This window comes from Mastigoproctus giganteus, chromosome 4, assembly GCF_048544385.1.
Source record: "Mastigoproctus giganteus isolate SK-2022 chromosome 4, ASM4854438v1, whole genome shotgun sequence".
Taxonomy (NCBI): Eukaryota; Metazoa; Arthropoda; class Arachnida; order Uropygi; family Thelyphonidae; genus Mastigoproctus; species Mastigoproctus giganteus.
The window spans coordinates 9307945-9322391 of NC_143578.1; the positions used below are offsets into that span (position 1 = coordinate 9307945).

The 14447-nt window shown below is 35.2% G+C and overlaps 2 protein-coding genes across 4 annotated transcripts in view; one reads left to right on the forward strand and one right to left on the reverse strand.

Annotated features, from left to right (window-relative positions):
* The window catches only part of LOC150086374 (lethal(2) giant larvae protein homolog 1-like), a 242693-nt gene extending 231818 nt beyond the window's left edge, over nt 1–10875 (forward strand). Inside the window, exons 25-26 of one of the 3 annotated variants that reach the window (XM_090372550.1) lie at nt 2888–2964; nt 10518–10875. In XM_090372550.1, the coding sequence (XP_090228676.1) occupies nt 2888–2964; nt 10518–10580 (140 nt within the window). In that variant the 3' untranslated portion in view covers nt 10581–10875. Of the gene's footprint in view, nt 1–2817; nt 2965–10517 lie in introns of those variants that run through there. The other 2 variants (XM_090372551.1, XM_090372552.1) reach the window with 2 other exon arrangements.
* A 216-nt stretch (nt 10876–11091) lies between these two features.
* The window catches only part of LOC150086375 (uncharacterized), a 58993-nt gene continuing 55637 nt past the window's right edge, over nt 11092–14447 (reverse strand). Inside the window, exons 6-7 of the mRNA XM_090371291.1 lie at nt 14144–14298; nt 11092–11103 (exon numbers count right to left, since the gene is read on the reverse strand). Coding sequence (XP_090227417.1) covers nt 11092–11103; nt 14144–14298 — 167 coding nt within the window. The remainder of the gene's footprint in view (nt 11104–14143; nt 14299–14447) is intronic.

Here is a 14447-nt window from a genome sequence, read left to right on the forward strand (position 1 = left end):
GGTTTGCTAATGCTCCTAAAAACCAAATAACAACAACCAATGCTGGAAAGTGGAGGATTGGAAAAAAACATTGTCCAGTCTTTCCTGCTGTTTCACTAGCTGACCAGAATATGGCAAAAACAGCGAGTCATGAACCCAACCAGCCAAGAAGGCCTAGATGAAGGCTAGTGGCCGTGGTATTTTCATGGTGCACATTAATCTTTTGCAATGGAGTAACATTTGGATACCAAAGATTATCTGGCCATCAGGGTATCCATCTTCAAATGGGTGTACTGCAGCCATAGAGGGATGTGTACATTGTGACATGGCTGATGCCTTGTGATATGGATAATGCACCATATCTGCATGTCAGACCAGAATTGTATAAAATTGATTCCAGAAATAAGTGAATTCAGCCTTCTGCAGTGGCCCTCCCAATCAGAAGAGCTCAATCCATTCAGCACCTGTGGAACAAGCTCTTTGGAGTAGAGATCCACAATCATCCAGTTTATAGTAACTATGGAAGCAATGTTTACCAACATCTCTATGGCACAATTTTAACAACAGAGTCCATAGGATGTTTTGAAGACTACTTGCTATTAAGTAGGTGTGCATGAAGGTGGTATTACCCTCGGCTGTTACCAGCTTGCCGAATATTAGATCTTCCATAACTATTCCAAGATATCGTGTAGGTACTAACTTTGCATGACTAGTAAAGAACACAAATTATACTATATTAAAAAAAAAAAAAAAATTGATTTATCACTGATGGTTTTGAAAATAGTTAAGCAATGCTATCCTCAGGAGGATATTCAGGGTTTCCACCCTGCCTTCCTATTACCTCAATCAGAGTGACATCACAATTCTATTCAGGGAATCCAGGGCACATCAAGAATTCAGCAAAGTGGTGTTTTTAGATATGTATGGAAATGGCTGTTTTATTTTATTTATTTATTTCCTCATATGTAATAGCTTTTCTCTTTAATTTGTATTTTATTTTTCAAGTGTACTTTAAAATTTTCTTTTGTTAGACTTAATTATAATTTCAGCAGTTACTACTTCAATTGAATTTAATTCTATTCTGCCTGACACAACTTTAGAAATTGTCTGATGGGATTGAGGCAACTGCTAAAGGTATCAAGACCTCTTCTCTTTGTCACCTTTTGTGCAAAAAATCTTACCTCAAAAAACTGCATTTGATTCTGGTTAAACAAAATTAATTAGAATACTCAAAAGAAAAGCACTTCACCTCTAGGGTTTAGAATCACGCTAATAGACTAAAAATTATACATTTTACAAATGTTTTGTTCTCTGCTTCTTCAGCAATTGTAATCCTGCAATTGCACCAGCATAAAAATATCAAAGGAACAAATTGACAAAACTGGCAGTGTTTACTAGTTTGGTTTTCGTTGGTGTTTTTGTGACAGTGAAAAAGCAGAAGAGAACATCTGCAAAATATGATTTTTAGACTCTTATCAGTAATAGATAAATTCTCTAAATCCTACACAGGGAGATGCTTTCATTACAGATATTTTGATTAAGGTACCTTTGCAGTATTCAAATAACACACATCAACATTAATTAGTCCCTAGGTTGATTATTTATTATACATATTAAAAGTAGTTGGGAGAAAATTTATTGTTTGATAGATATACACTGAATATTAATGGTAGCTTATTATAGTATTTATTAAACTATTATATTGCTTTGATTTAATAAGTAATGTTTTATTTATTTCCTTTATTTTCAGTTTTAGTTTTCTTGACTTAACACAATTTAATTTTGTCATTATTACTGAACTGAATATTTGTACAGTTTGCCTGATCATTTGTCCTTTCTTTAGCACTAGTTTGTTTTGGTGTGGGTGTAATTTATAATCCCCAAATAGAATGTTGAGGGTTTCCCAGCATCATAGTTTACTTTAAGTTTTGTCACAAAGCTATCTGCAGTCTTGTGTTGCACATTTCATGCTTTTGCTCTTCTATTAACAGAATTTTTTTCAGTCTTGTACTTTCATACAAAGTATCGTTGTACTATGTATGAAAATATTTTTATATTTTGTTTGTTCTTGATGTTCTAGGTCATATGTCTGTTGGTTGGAATTGTGATAAAGGCAAGTTGCAATCCTGAATATCCTCCAAGTAGCTCAGAGGATGTAAACGTGCAAATGTTTTATAGTGAACAATTTTTTTAACAATATGATATAATTTGTGTTTACTATTAATGATAATGTTAATTTACACGGATTGATTGTCACTGTGCTGACAATAAAGCCATGCAAACTAACTTCATTAATAGTAAACTTCTACTGTGTTGTAGAGATGAGCTTAATCATTTACAAAATTATTTCATCCTTGTCTCATTTTGAAGTTCATAATTTTAATTTATAAAATCAGTAGGTGATTCACTTTGTTGAGGTCTACATATGCCAGTAAAACTCAGTTTGACAAAATTACTACAGGACATTTTAAATGCAGAAATATTAACTTGAATTTTTATACTACTTTGCACTGGAATGGAATTTGGAAATTGAATAAAACTGTAGTCCAGCTGACAGTTAGTTTTCATTTTTACAATTCAAGAAGTAAACAATTCAGAAAGATTGGCCATGTAGATATCAATTAGGTTAATTAAACTTAAATTACCCAATTCTATTGTAATGCAGTGTAGTGTAAAAAAAAAAAAAGTCAGTCAGTTTCATTATGAAGTCTCTTGGAAAAAATACTTCAGCAATGTTCATTAATAAATGTAAATGCTTACTGAAGTGTTTATAGTTTGTAAAAATTGTGAATAGTATAACTTAACTTTTCTATAATTAAACTTTTGCCTATATATTAGTATAACAACTGCATTGACTTGAACACTTGTGGCAGAAATGTCAGTAATTGCCTCTTGTGTGTGCTGACAGTTGACAACCAGCTCTCCGTGACAGATGCTCCACCTGCAAATTCAGACCCAGCTCCTCACTCCTTCACTCCAGATGAGGTCAGCATCATCCCTCTATTCTTTAAACTGTTCTATCTTTTTTTTTTCTCTTGATGCCAGAGCATTAGTGTTAAAATGTATTCATTAAAGATTGCCTTTCTTTACTATATATTATGTACAATGGGTGGGTATGCAAAAACATTAAAAATTAACAGGTAACCAGAATGAGTGCTTGATTTGGTAAGAATTGTTGATACCAGAAAAAAAGACATAATTATCAGATTTGTCGTCCATGACTTTTAATCATCATAAAATGGCATGGAAACACATTTATGATAAATGAAACTATTTTTTTTTATTTTGAAATCTATTGCAGATTATTACTGTATAATCTATAGTTCCAAATTCCCCTCCCCCCACTATTTTAGGGCAGAGCTATTAAAATGGCAGCCTACAAGGTTTGCTACACTTTCTTTCACAAAACAAGATCTGTAAAAAGAAATAACCAACAACAAATTCCTGGATATAAAAGTGAAAACTGTCTATATCCTACAAGATCAGTGTTGAAACTAGTGATTCTTGACATTTTTGTTGTTTACCTCATTGTCTAATTGTGGTCTCTAATTTTCATTGCTTGCTTGCTTGCTTTAAAGAAAAAAAAAAGTTACTTTTAAGCAACTTTATTCAGTTTATCAGTTTTCTTTCCAATTTTTAGTAATTGAGCAATTTTATTCTTTGGCAGGTTTTATGTAATTACCAATAGAAGTAATTTAATCTTATAGAAAACTATTCAAATAAAGTAATATGTTTACTGTAACTCATGTGATAATCATTTGGATAATTTTGCACTTGTTTTTTCTGGTGAAATCAATGTAGGTAATTTACTGTTCTAAAACAATTTATTTGAACTAAGGAGCCTATATTGTCTTGTCCTTTCATTTGTACTTCGCAAATTGCGGATCACTAGTTTTAACTTGCATATTAAAATAACACAACACGTAGCAACATGATCTTTTATCAGAAGATGTGCTATATATTACTATAAAATGCATTGTTTACCAATTTTTCTTTAAAAAAAAATGGACATCCCCAATCTCTTAACATCAAATTTTTTTCAGTCTTAATTTATTCATTTTAAATCTTAATTTTTATTAATTTCGTGTAGTCAAAAGTAGTTAACTTTTTTTATATCAAATTTCATTGATAAAAGGGCATGATCAATTCAGTGTACACACACACGTGCGCGTCAATGAGCCAAAACAACTTGTACCCAGTGAGGCATGAATGCTACAAGATTTCTAAATGTGTCTTGTGGTATCTGGTACAACACGTAACCAGCAGATCCTTTAACTCCTATAAGGTCCATGGTTGAGACACCGCAGATCGAAGTTGCTGTTCCAACACAAACCACAAATGCTCGATGGGATTGAGGCCAGGGTAATACTTAGAAGCTTTCCTCGTGTTCCACGAACCAGTCTCGAACAATCTAGGTGGTGTGGCATGGCACATTATCCTGCTGAAAGACAGCACTGCCAGAGGGGAAGACCGTTGCCATGAAAGGGTGTACCTGGTCAGCAGTGATGTTTAGGTAGGTGGTAGATGTCAGAGTGCCCGGCACATGGATGACTGGACCCAGGGTATCCCAGCAGAAAATCGCCCAAAGCATGACACTGCAGCCACAGCTTGTTTTCATCCCACGGTGCATCCAGGTGCCATCACTTCCCCAGGTAAACAACGCACATGCACCCAGTTGTCCATGTGATCATCGGACCAGACAACCTTCCAATCACTCAAGGTCTAGTTTCGATGCTTGCATGCCCATTGCAGGCGCTGTGGCAGGTGAACCATGGTTAGCATGGGCAGTTGGAGCAGCCTGTGGCCACACAGCCCATTTTCAGCAGGGTTCAGTGTGTTGTGACACATTACTCCCTTCACCAGCATTCCAATTACCGGCAAGTTGCGCCACATTTGCCCTTTTGCCACATACCATCCGGGGAAAGTCTACAAGAATCGATGAGCTATGGTCGTCCAACACCTCTCTGGTGGTTTGTTGGTTTTCTCCCAGACCACTTTCGGTTTTCGGTAGGTACTAACCACGGCTGGCCATTACAATTTTCCCTTTGTCAAAATCTGCTGCCTTTTCCATCTGAAGAACAAGAGTAATATTAATTAATGGAGCTCGGTATCAGGTGTTTTTTTTTTTATATACAGTGTCCCTGCACATGCCGTACTTCACCTGAAGTTGCTTTGATTTGCATAATCACAGACTGGTCATAATGTTTTGGCTCATCAGTGTATTTGAGATATAAAACGTGGAGTAGTGGTAAAATAAGATATGATATAAAAATAAGACACCTAATTGTTTTATTTATTAAAACATTTAAAACTGTCTGATACAGATTTGAAGTCTGCAATCAAATCTTAATACACTCCATAATATTTGGGATTGCCTGCTGATTATAATACATATCATATCCTTCACATCACACTAATAAGTGATCCTAAACCAATCAAATTTTCTGTTGCATTAAGAACTTTGTGGGTTGCCTGCAGTAGCCGATGTCTTAAAATCAATAAAAACAGTAAAGAAAGACAGTCCCAGTTGAAATTAAGGGCTGATTGTATAATTTCAGAGAAATATATTGGAAAGATTTGAAAAGTTAAACTGCTTGCATAAATGCTGATTTTCATAATACAGTAAACTTGGACTAACATTAAGCTTCATCGCAAAAATGTCAAGTGTCTTTGCAGTTGAATTTAACATGATGCTTTGGCAGCATTCATTTCCTTTTCTTATTGCTTTCTCTATCTGCCCTGACAACTTAACCCCAGCCTTTGCTAAACCATACTTTTTGTATCTTAGTTAGTATGTGAGAACTATTTCAACATTTTTGCCAGACTGTTAACTAATTTTGCTTTTTTTTTTTCTCCCCCTGATTTAACCTGCTTTTTTTTTTTGGGAAAATAGAACTAAGTAAGTAATATATAACCATATACTTTACTTTTTAATCAGAGTTATACACCAGAAGCAATATTTTGTTCATGTATATTCTATATGAATATATAATATTTTGTAATTAAATATTTATTGAAGTAATTGATATTGCATATGTCAATTCTGTTTTATTGTTATGCCAATGAGATTTATAATTTTTACTGCCAAAGAATCAATTTTTTGTATTTGTAAAATAATAACAGAAGTTTTACCTCAGTATAATACATAGAACACTTCCATATGATACTCTCCAGCAATTAAAACGAAAAAATTGCAAATCTTACATTACAGTAAAAAATAAATAATTAAAACTCAATCAAAATTAAAAATCAATCTAAAGCAATTAAAAATTAAATTAACTAAAAGAAATTTAAGGAAAAAATTATTTTCCTTCCTGAAGCTCACAGCACTTTTCAACCATATGTTGTGATCACAGGAACAAAAATTACAAAATAGGGGTGAGCATGACACTTAAATCGGGATTATTTGTGTTCATGCATGTGCTTTTGCACACATGCATGAACACAAATAATCCCTATAAGCCCATGAATCAAATTAGAAATGGTCAGTGAACATTAACAGAATTCTCATGTAATTTAATTTAAACAGTTTCTGCAATTAATAGTCTGGTATAATTACTGGACACTTAAGTATTTTGGCCTCATTAAATAAGTGTTTTTCGTTAACGGCGGGAAAGGCTAATTCTGATGCTGCTGAATGAGGAGCACGAACTGAGGCCGCATGTTGATTAACACGAATATTCAAGGAAAATGCATTGAACCTTGGTAAGACAAGTCAAATCACCGCAAGAAATGTATACCAGGTCATTTGTGTTGCAAACAAGGAAAGACAGATTTTTCAGTTTAGTGTGTAGTTTCTGTATTGGCCTGGCCACAATATTAAATTTGGTATCTTTAAAAAAAATCTGTTAAGCTGTTTGTACCACTGTTCAACATATAGGAGAGTTGAGTGAATATTATTAAACAAATGTAAAATGTCTTGGATAGTATTACTATCAGTAATAACTAGAACATTGTCTAAATACCTCCCATAGTATGTGATATGGGGTAGAAAAGGCATCAAATGTATACGCACCATCATTGAGAGATAAGATCTCCAATATTAAGCCACTGAAGCTCAATCCCATTGGCAAACCAAAAATTTATTTGTATACTTTGTCTCAAAAGGTGATATATAGTTGGCCTCAACTAAGAGTTTAAGTGAAAATTTCTTTAATAGGAAGCTTCTTATAATTAATCGGTATAGAGTTATTATTTAACATATCCCAGATAATATCTAACGTGTATTCAACGTTTATATTCGTATATAACAAGGTAACATCTAGTGAGAATAAATTATCATTATCACAAAGTCTACAGTCCTTAAGATTATTAAATAGTGTATCGTAGTTAATCCCAAATTGTATCACCTGTCTAAAGGGTTTTATAATGCTATATACATGCGTGGAACTTCTCTTATTATTTTACAAATATCAATTTATTGAGGATTACAGCTCTATTTTATACTATCATATTCTTTTGCAAGAAAAGCACATTATTTTAAAATCTAAATGACCTATAATCAATGCAGGTTACTGGTAATAAAAACAAAATTTAACCAAATACAGGGTCTGCTTTTGGAATTTTGTGCTACTCCTATTGCTCTTCTTCCAGTCACATAGTTCCCTGAGGAGCTGTTGTGGCCACCAACAAATTCCTTCAACTGCATCGATCGTGTGCTATACGAGCGGCATCGCAAAATGTCACACCCAAAAGTTCACTGATCCCATCCTTCCGCCTAGTTGCAGGTCTTCCTTTAACAGCAATTTTTGGAGTTGGTTTTGTTATGGCCTCTTTGGCATCAGATAATGTGGTGGTTGCCATTGCCTACCACGTGGCAGATTTTGAAAGGGGCTGGCTTTAAATTGCTCTTACTCTGTAATATTTAAAAACAAACTAAGTTATTTTGCAAAGAATAATCCCCCCCCCCCCAACTTACACAACCCTCCACATGATTGTAAGGTTTTCATATTTGAATTTGATAGTAGGTGCATTTATGCAGACTCAGCTCTTCACTAGTTCAGTTTTCTCTGGATGTACCTTCAAAAGTCCATGGTCACTATTTGACAAGTGTTGTGTTATGGAAATGCATCATGATTTGATCTGAAAATATAATTGTGGCCAGTCTTGTTAGAAGAGAATTCTTGGTTATTTCCCATCGGTATGACTACAATATGTGTACACTCCTTATATGCTAAAATTTTTCAATGAATAGGATCATTGACTGTAGAGGTGTTATTGGGGGGGAGGGGTCAATGAAATATGGATATCTCATTGTCTTGTCATTAAATAACCAAACTTTAATTCAATTCTGTCCAGACATAAATTAGTGCAAATGCATCATGTCTATATGTAGTAAGTTAATTAAAGTTCTTATAGTGACATTGCTTCATTACATCTCATTGTGTGTGCCTTGCAAGGATTTGCCTCTCTCTCTGGTTATACTTCAAATAAGTAACACTTTCCCAATAGAGAAGACTGTTGTTAATTATTCTCAGTGGATTCTGCCACCCAGACAGCAGTTTTAAGGGCTGTTTGGTCCTGAAACTGCTGTCTGGGTGGGTGGGTAGGTAGGCACCCAGTGATATAATGGCTGACAACCCAGTTGTGAAAATATCTCTGCAATATGAGAGATGCCAAATGGTGTTTAGTAGTTTCAGACAATAAAAATTCAAGGCTAAAAAATTATAAAATATTAAACACCATCTGGCATCTTTGATATTGTGGAGTTATTTTCACAGCTGGGTTGTCAGCTGTTATGTCACCTGGTAAGGGCTAAATAGCTCTAAAATGGCTGTCTAGGTGGTGATATCAACTAAGAATAAGTAACAATAGTCTTCTCTATTGGGGAAGTGTTACTTATTCAAAGTAAAACTGGAAAGGCTACTTGTGAAGCCATTCACAGTATGATGTAATGAAATGCCACTATAATTAACTTCAGTTGTCTATCTACATATAGATATGATGCATTTACACTAACATATCTATAAGCTCTTACGCTTATAGGTAATCTAAGGCTGTTTTCAGCCCTGAATTTTTAAGTCTTTAATTCTTAAATATCTTCCAATCTAATAGACACAAGGGCTATTTCAAAAGTTGGACTGTACCTAATATTCAGAATGTGTTAGAGAAAGGTTCTTTTTGAAATAGTAGGCTTCACAATGGCTGCAAATAACTTAACTGCAACCATTCTATCCACTTCTCAAACACTTGTAGCAGACTGTATTTCAATATGTTCTTTAGTATTGTAGCAGTGGACTTTTCATCCATATTGTTACCAAATTCATTGACTTTCTCACATTTTAAGGTCATGGGTTATAGAGAATTTGGCCTAGTGTTGGTCTTCTGATGGTCATTATTACCATTATGTGCAACATTCTTTTTCTTCTCTGAATTGCATCCTACAAATGATATAATAATACCTGCGAGTAATGATCATCTGTCACTGGTTTATAAAGTACCCAGTGTGGAATCCTGACTTTGGTTAGAAAAGGAGGATGAGGGCCGTGTACCATCTAACTATTCTTAAAATGTCTTTTCACTACATATACAGGGTCTCTCAAAAACATTGGTACAAACGTTTAGGGGAGGTAGGTAACATCTAAAGGAATGTGAATCGCATAGAAAACCATAACTGGAAACGTCACCGTAAGTCGGTAGACGGTGCTGTTCATCAGTTCGCAAGAGAGAATTTCTGGTTTACTCATTCAAGCAGTAGTCGCCACACAAAGAGCATGCATCGATATACGAACTGAGAGCTGGCATCCATGCACCTAGTGTATGGATTAGCAGAGGGCAATGGACAAGCCACGCAACGAATTTATGGAGAATGCTTCCCAGACAGATATGTACCGGACCACCGTTTGTTTGCACGTGTGCATCAAAATTTGTGCGAATCACTTTTTTTGGGAATTTTTTTTTAGCTTTCTAAGGCTAGGTGTCGTGAACCCTAGTAGTAAAAGTCTTTGGGTGGGAAAAAGTATCCTATTTTCATAAATAGGACTTTTTTTTTTTTAGATATTAGCATTACATATAATCAAAAAAATTGGTACCAATAAAATTGCCATATTATACATTTGTAATACTTGACAAAGCCAACCAGTTGTAAATATCACAGGACAGCAGATATTTTCAATTTGAAATGCAAACAATTTTGCAGTCTATCAGTTATGTTTTTCATATTAGCTTGTACCACTATTGATGGCAGATACTGTTTAGACAGTTATCAACTGAACTGGAAAAGCATGGGGGCACTAAATTTGGTTGGCAGTTGGGTATCCAGTGTGTTTGGTTATTTCTCCTTTCTGGGCAACTTGAAGGGAACTCGTTCAATCAAAGTGGGGGAAAAAAAAAAGTGAGAAAGCAAGTCAAAAACAAAAGGTTTTATTCTTGTATTTATAAAGAAAGCTTAAGATTCTTGCAATTTAAAATGGAAAACTGATTAAATTTGTCTTTATTAATACTTGACTCAATTAAAATATCACATTTTGAAATGATATACCCAGTGAATAGTTTCATAATTTAGCAGTGAGTTAATATTAGTTACTTTTTTTCTGCAGATTAAAAGAGCCCCACTAGCACGCATGGAGGAGTTCGTCACTTTTGAAGGGGGAACAACCTGATGTTTGAAAGTTGAAGTTTTCATGCTCTGCCTATGAGCTAGTGCCTCAGATTTTGTGCCTGAACTTGTTTGTTGTACAAGATAGAACTGTATAGGGGAAGGGAGGGGAGAGGAAAGTATTAAAAAAAAATCACTTTGACCAAAAGTTGAAATGAACTGTCACTAACAGCTCTTCCAGCCATTTTGTGTAGCTTGTAAATCTTGGCAGCTAGTTTTGTAATTAGTAAGGTATTTTTATGTTTGATCCAGTGGTGATTTTTGATCTTCATCTTGGTTTTTTACAACATTTTATTATTTAGCACATTTATTTTTTGAAAATTTGAGTGCTTATATTTGTACCATAATTGTCTCCATGCAGTGATCTGTGATCACTCATAATGCTTTTTTTAAACTTTCTTTTTGATAAAAAAAATAAAAAATGCACGAAATGGTGGTGAGATATGTAATTGCCAAAGCAGTTAATGGACTTCTAGTTTTGGGTACTTGTTGATTATAATAAAGTTTTAAAAACTTTACATGAGGTGCTGAAAGTTATTTTGTGTTAAGTGTAACATATTTTTAAAAGTAGAATTAAGCTACATTAGCTAGTTTGGTTATCTTAACTTTTTACTAGGAAGTAGATGACTCTTATCAACTGGAGCAATACCACCACTTTACTTACTGGAGGCTTGAAGTAGTGAAACCATTTAGTCTCCAGAGCAAAGCTCTGGCAATCCCTCATCTCTTCCATCGTGCAGTATGCTAGATGTCTTTTGAGGTTGTGATGGGCACCATAGCAGGATCCAATCTTCCTTACATTTCGAGAGTACAGCTCTAAAAGAACAGGATGGCCACTAGATAGGTTTGGTCCAGTGAACTATTGTTAACTCTCTGGGAGGCATCCAGATCAGTGTGTAATTTTGCTGCCTCTACACTGCCAGTTAGGGAGTCTGAGTGGAATGTATGCAGGGGGGGGGGCATTGTGGAATACACATGTCAAGGAGTTGGGTATATTCTTGCTGTGTTGTATGCTTATCCAAAAATTACTTCATACAACATTTCCTCGCCACCTTTCCTTATTACTGAATACATCATGAATAGCCAAACCAACAGAACAAACTTTTCTGTGAAAAGACCTGAACTTCTCAAACACTTCCTCAATCATTTCACAAATATATGCAGTTCCAACCTCAATGAAGTCCACTTACAATCGGCCTGGCCCCACTGTCTCTTTCTGACAGAATCCTAATTATCAGTTGATTCAACCACTGCTTATCTCACTTGTCTTAATTCTTTGCTGTACAATTCCTTTTGCTCCAAAGGTGGTACTTGTGTACATGTCAGCTCATTGTGTATATGTCAATATGCACGGTGACAAAATATTGAACACCACCCTTCTGGGAATAAATTTACAATATCACATCATTGATGTTATAAATTTCAAAATAAAAATTGTTTATATACTATGCCAGAAATTCACCATGCTTGTGTAGTGGCCTAGTCACCAAGATTTGTACTGCTCCATATGCAGACTCAAGATTTATACAATCTTGAATCTGCATATGGATCAGCATTATGTAATAATTGTGATCAAACTTGGGACTTTCAATATGAGACAGTGGTAGGATGTAACAGCTACTGTAAATTAGTAGAAAGTATGCCAAGTAGAGGGAAGGAAGTGATCCATATTTACAGGCTCATCAAAAAAGGTGTCGGTGATTTCCCTTTTAATTATCTTCGGAAATATTTGATCGATTGCTATGATCGTAGCAGCAAACTGTGGTAATTAAGTTTTATTTGATACCTCAACAATGACCTTGGCTTCACGATGAGTGTGTGCAGAATGACTTCTACATACACTGCCTCAGTCAGTGTCAGTAAGATGGCCGTACAACAGAAAGCAGTCTGTTTTACGCCGAATTTAAATCTGTCATAAGAGTAATGTCAATACCCACATACGTCGGTATTGAAATTCGGTGTACCCACAACACACTGCACTTTCTGTTGCACGGCCATCTTACTGACACTGATTGAGGTGGTGCACATAGGAGTTCGAGCCCGTCACCACCAAATATGAAGGATGCGGAAAGGTCAGGGAATGACCATTGCATATTCCCGGAGCAATATGGCCTTAGTTGCTAATGCTCCTAAAAACCAAACAACAGCAGCACATAGGAGTCATTCTGTGCACTCGCGATACAGCAAAGGTCATTGTTGAGGTGTCAAATAAAACTTAGCAAATATTTCCAAAGATAAATTAAAAGGGAAATCACGGACACTTTTTTTCGATGACCCTGTACATCAGAAATTGCAACAATAATAGTGGAGTGCAGGCAGTCACCCTCTTCATTACAAGATGCTTAAAATTGGTGTGGAATTATCTATCTGTGGTTCAACTGAAGATGGATTATCAGTAATAATAATCACCGATAATCATTCCTCAGTTGAAACAAGTTCCTTCAGAACATAATTTGTGCACTCATGTGTCACAATTTGAATGTGATTCATCATTGATATTGTAAATTTAAAAATAAAACTTGTTTATACTCTGGCAGAACTACTGCTCATTTGACAAGAGTAATTAGCTGTATTTAGCAGTCACGTGGCCTCAACCCATGGCCAACACAAATGTGTGTGCTGTCAAGCATAAGTGGAACTTGTAGTCTGCCATTAATATTAACTGTTAGTAACTTTACAGCATAAAATGATTTAAGCTATAAAATTCATAATGGAATCCATAACGCTAATCAAAACTATCTGGAATTCTCAAAACCCAGGAATGTTAGTCCATTATTGATCCCTTAGTAAATCCCCTCCAGAAATTCTACAACACAAAGGAATTGCTCTCTGCTAGTACAGTGGTTTTTCCACTCATTTGGAAAAACTCGGGTTTGAATTCTGTCAGACCAGAGATACTCTTAAAGAATTCTTTAAAATCATATGATCTCAAGGGAAGAGAGTAGCACTTTTTCCTGCAAGTTATGCAAAAGTTTGCACTGATGGAACCCTGTGGGCTGTTCTAGCAGACTTACTGCAGTGCTAAGAACTTTATGTTGAACCATATTCCTATCCTAAGATCAACTCATGACAAATTGGTAATTGAACCTGAGAGCTGTGTAAGTTGTAAAAAAAGATATGAATTGAGATGTGATTATTTGTTTGGGGAGAAGTGGGCAATTAATGGCAAACAATGCAAGATTACACAGAACCAGCAAAAAAAAAAAAAAAAAAAAACACACACAACACCTCCCATTTCAATTATTCATTCCCTCCACTGGTTTGTCTAGTTCTTCCTTGAATTTAAGCTATCATCTTCTGCACATCTATTCTGCAACCGTTAATTTTGTGTTCCCTTGTGTGGTCTGAGAAAGAGGGGAAAAAAAAAAAATCCTCATCAGCAAAAGGAAAGAGGGGAAAAAAAAAAAAAACATCAGCAAGAGAAGAAACAGCACTGTTTACAGTCACAGGCTTGAACCCCAGTTACTCAAAGCACATGTACTTAAGCACCCTTGTGCCTGATCACTCAGCTATTGCAGTCTTAAATGAACGTTCTTTGATTAGTGAGTCACAAATATATGCACTTACCTGATGCTGATCCTCAAATCTTATTGAAGGCTTTATGGATTGAACAGGAACTTGGACAGCAGATGATGTTGGAACATCTGAGGAAGATGCTGGCTGATTTGAGGGAAGAAAGGGAAGAGGCTGTACTACAGGGTAATGAGGAGGAATGTAGCTATCTGAAAAATGTCAATTCAAAACAAAAGAATGCATTAATCTTTAGAGTGGAATAGAATCCATAATTACTGAAAAAAATTTTGCACCACTTTCATAAAGCTCATTTGAGAGTATTAAAAATGTGAAAATAAAGAATCCAATTACCTAATGC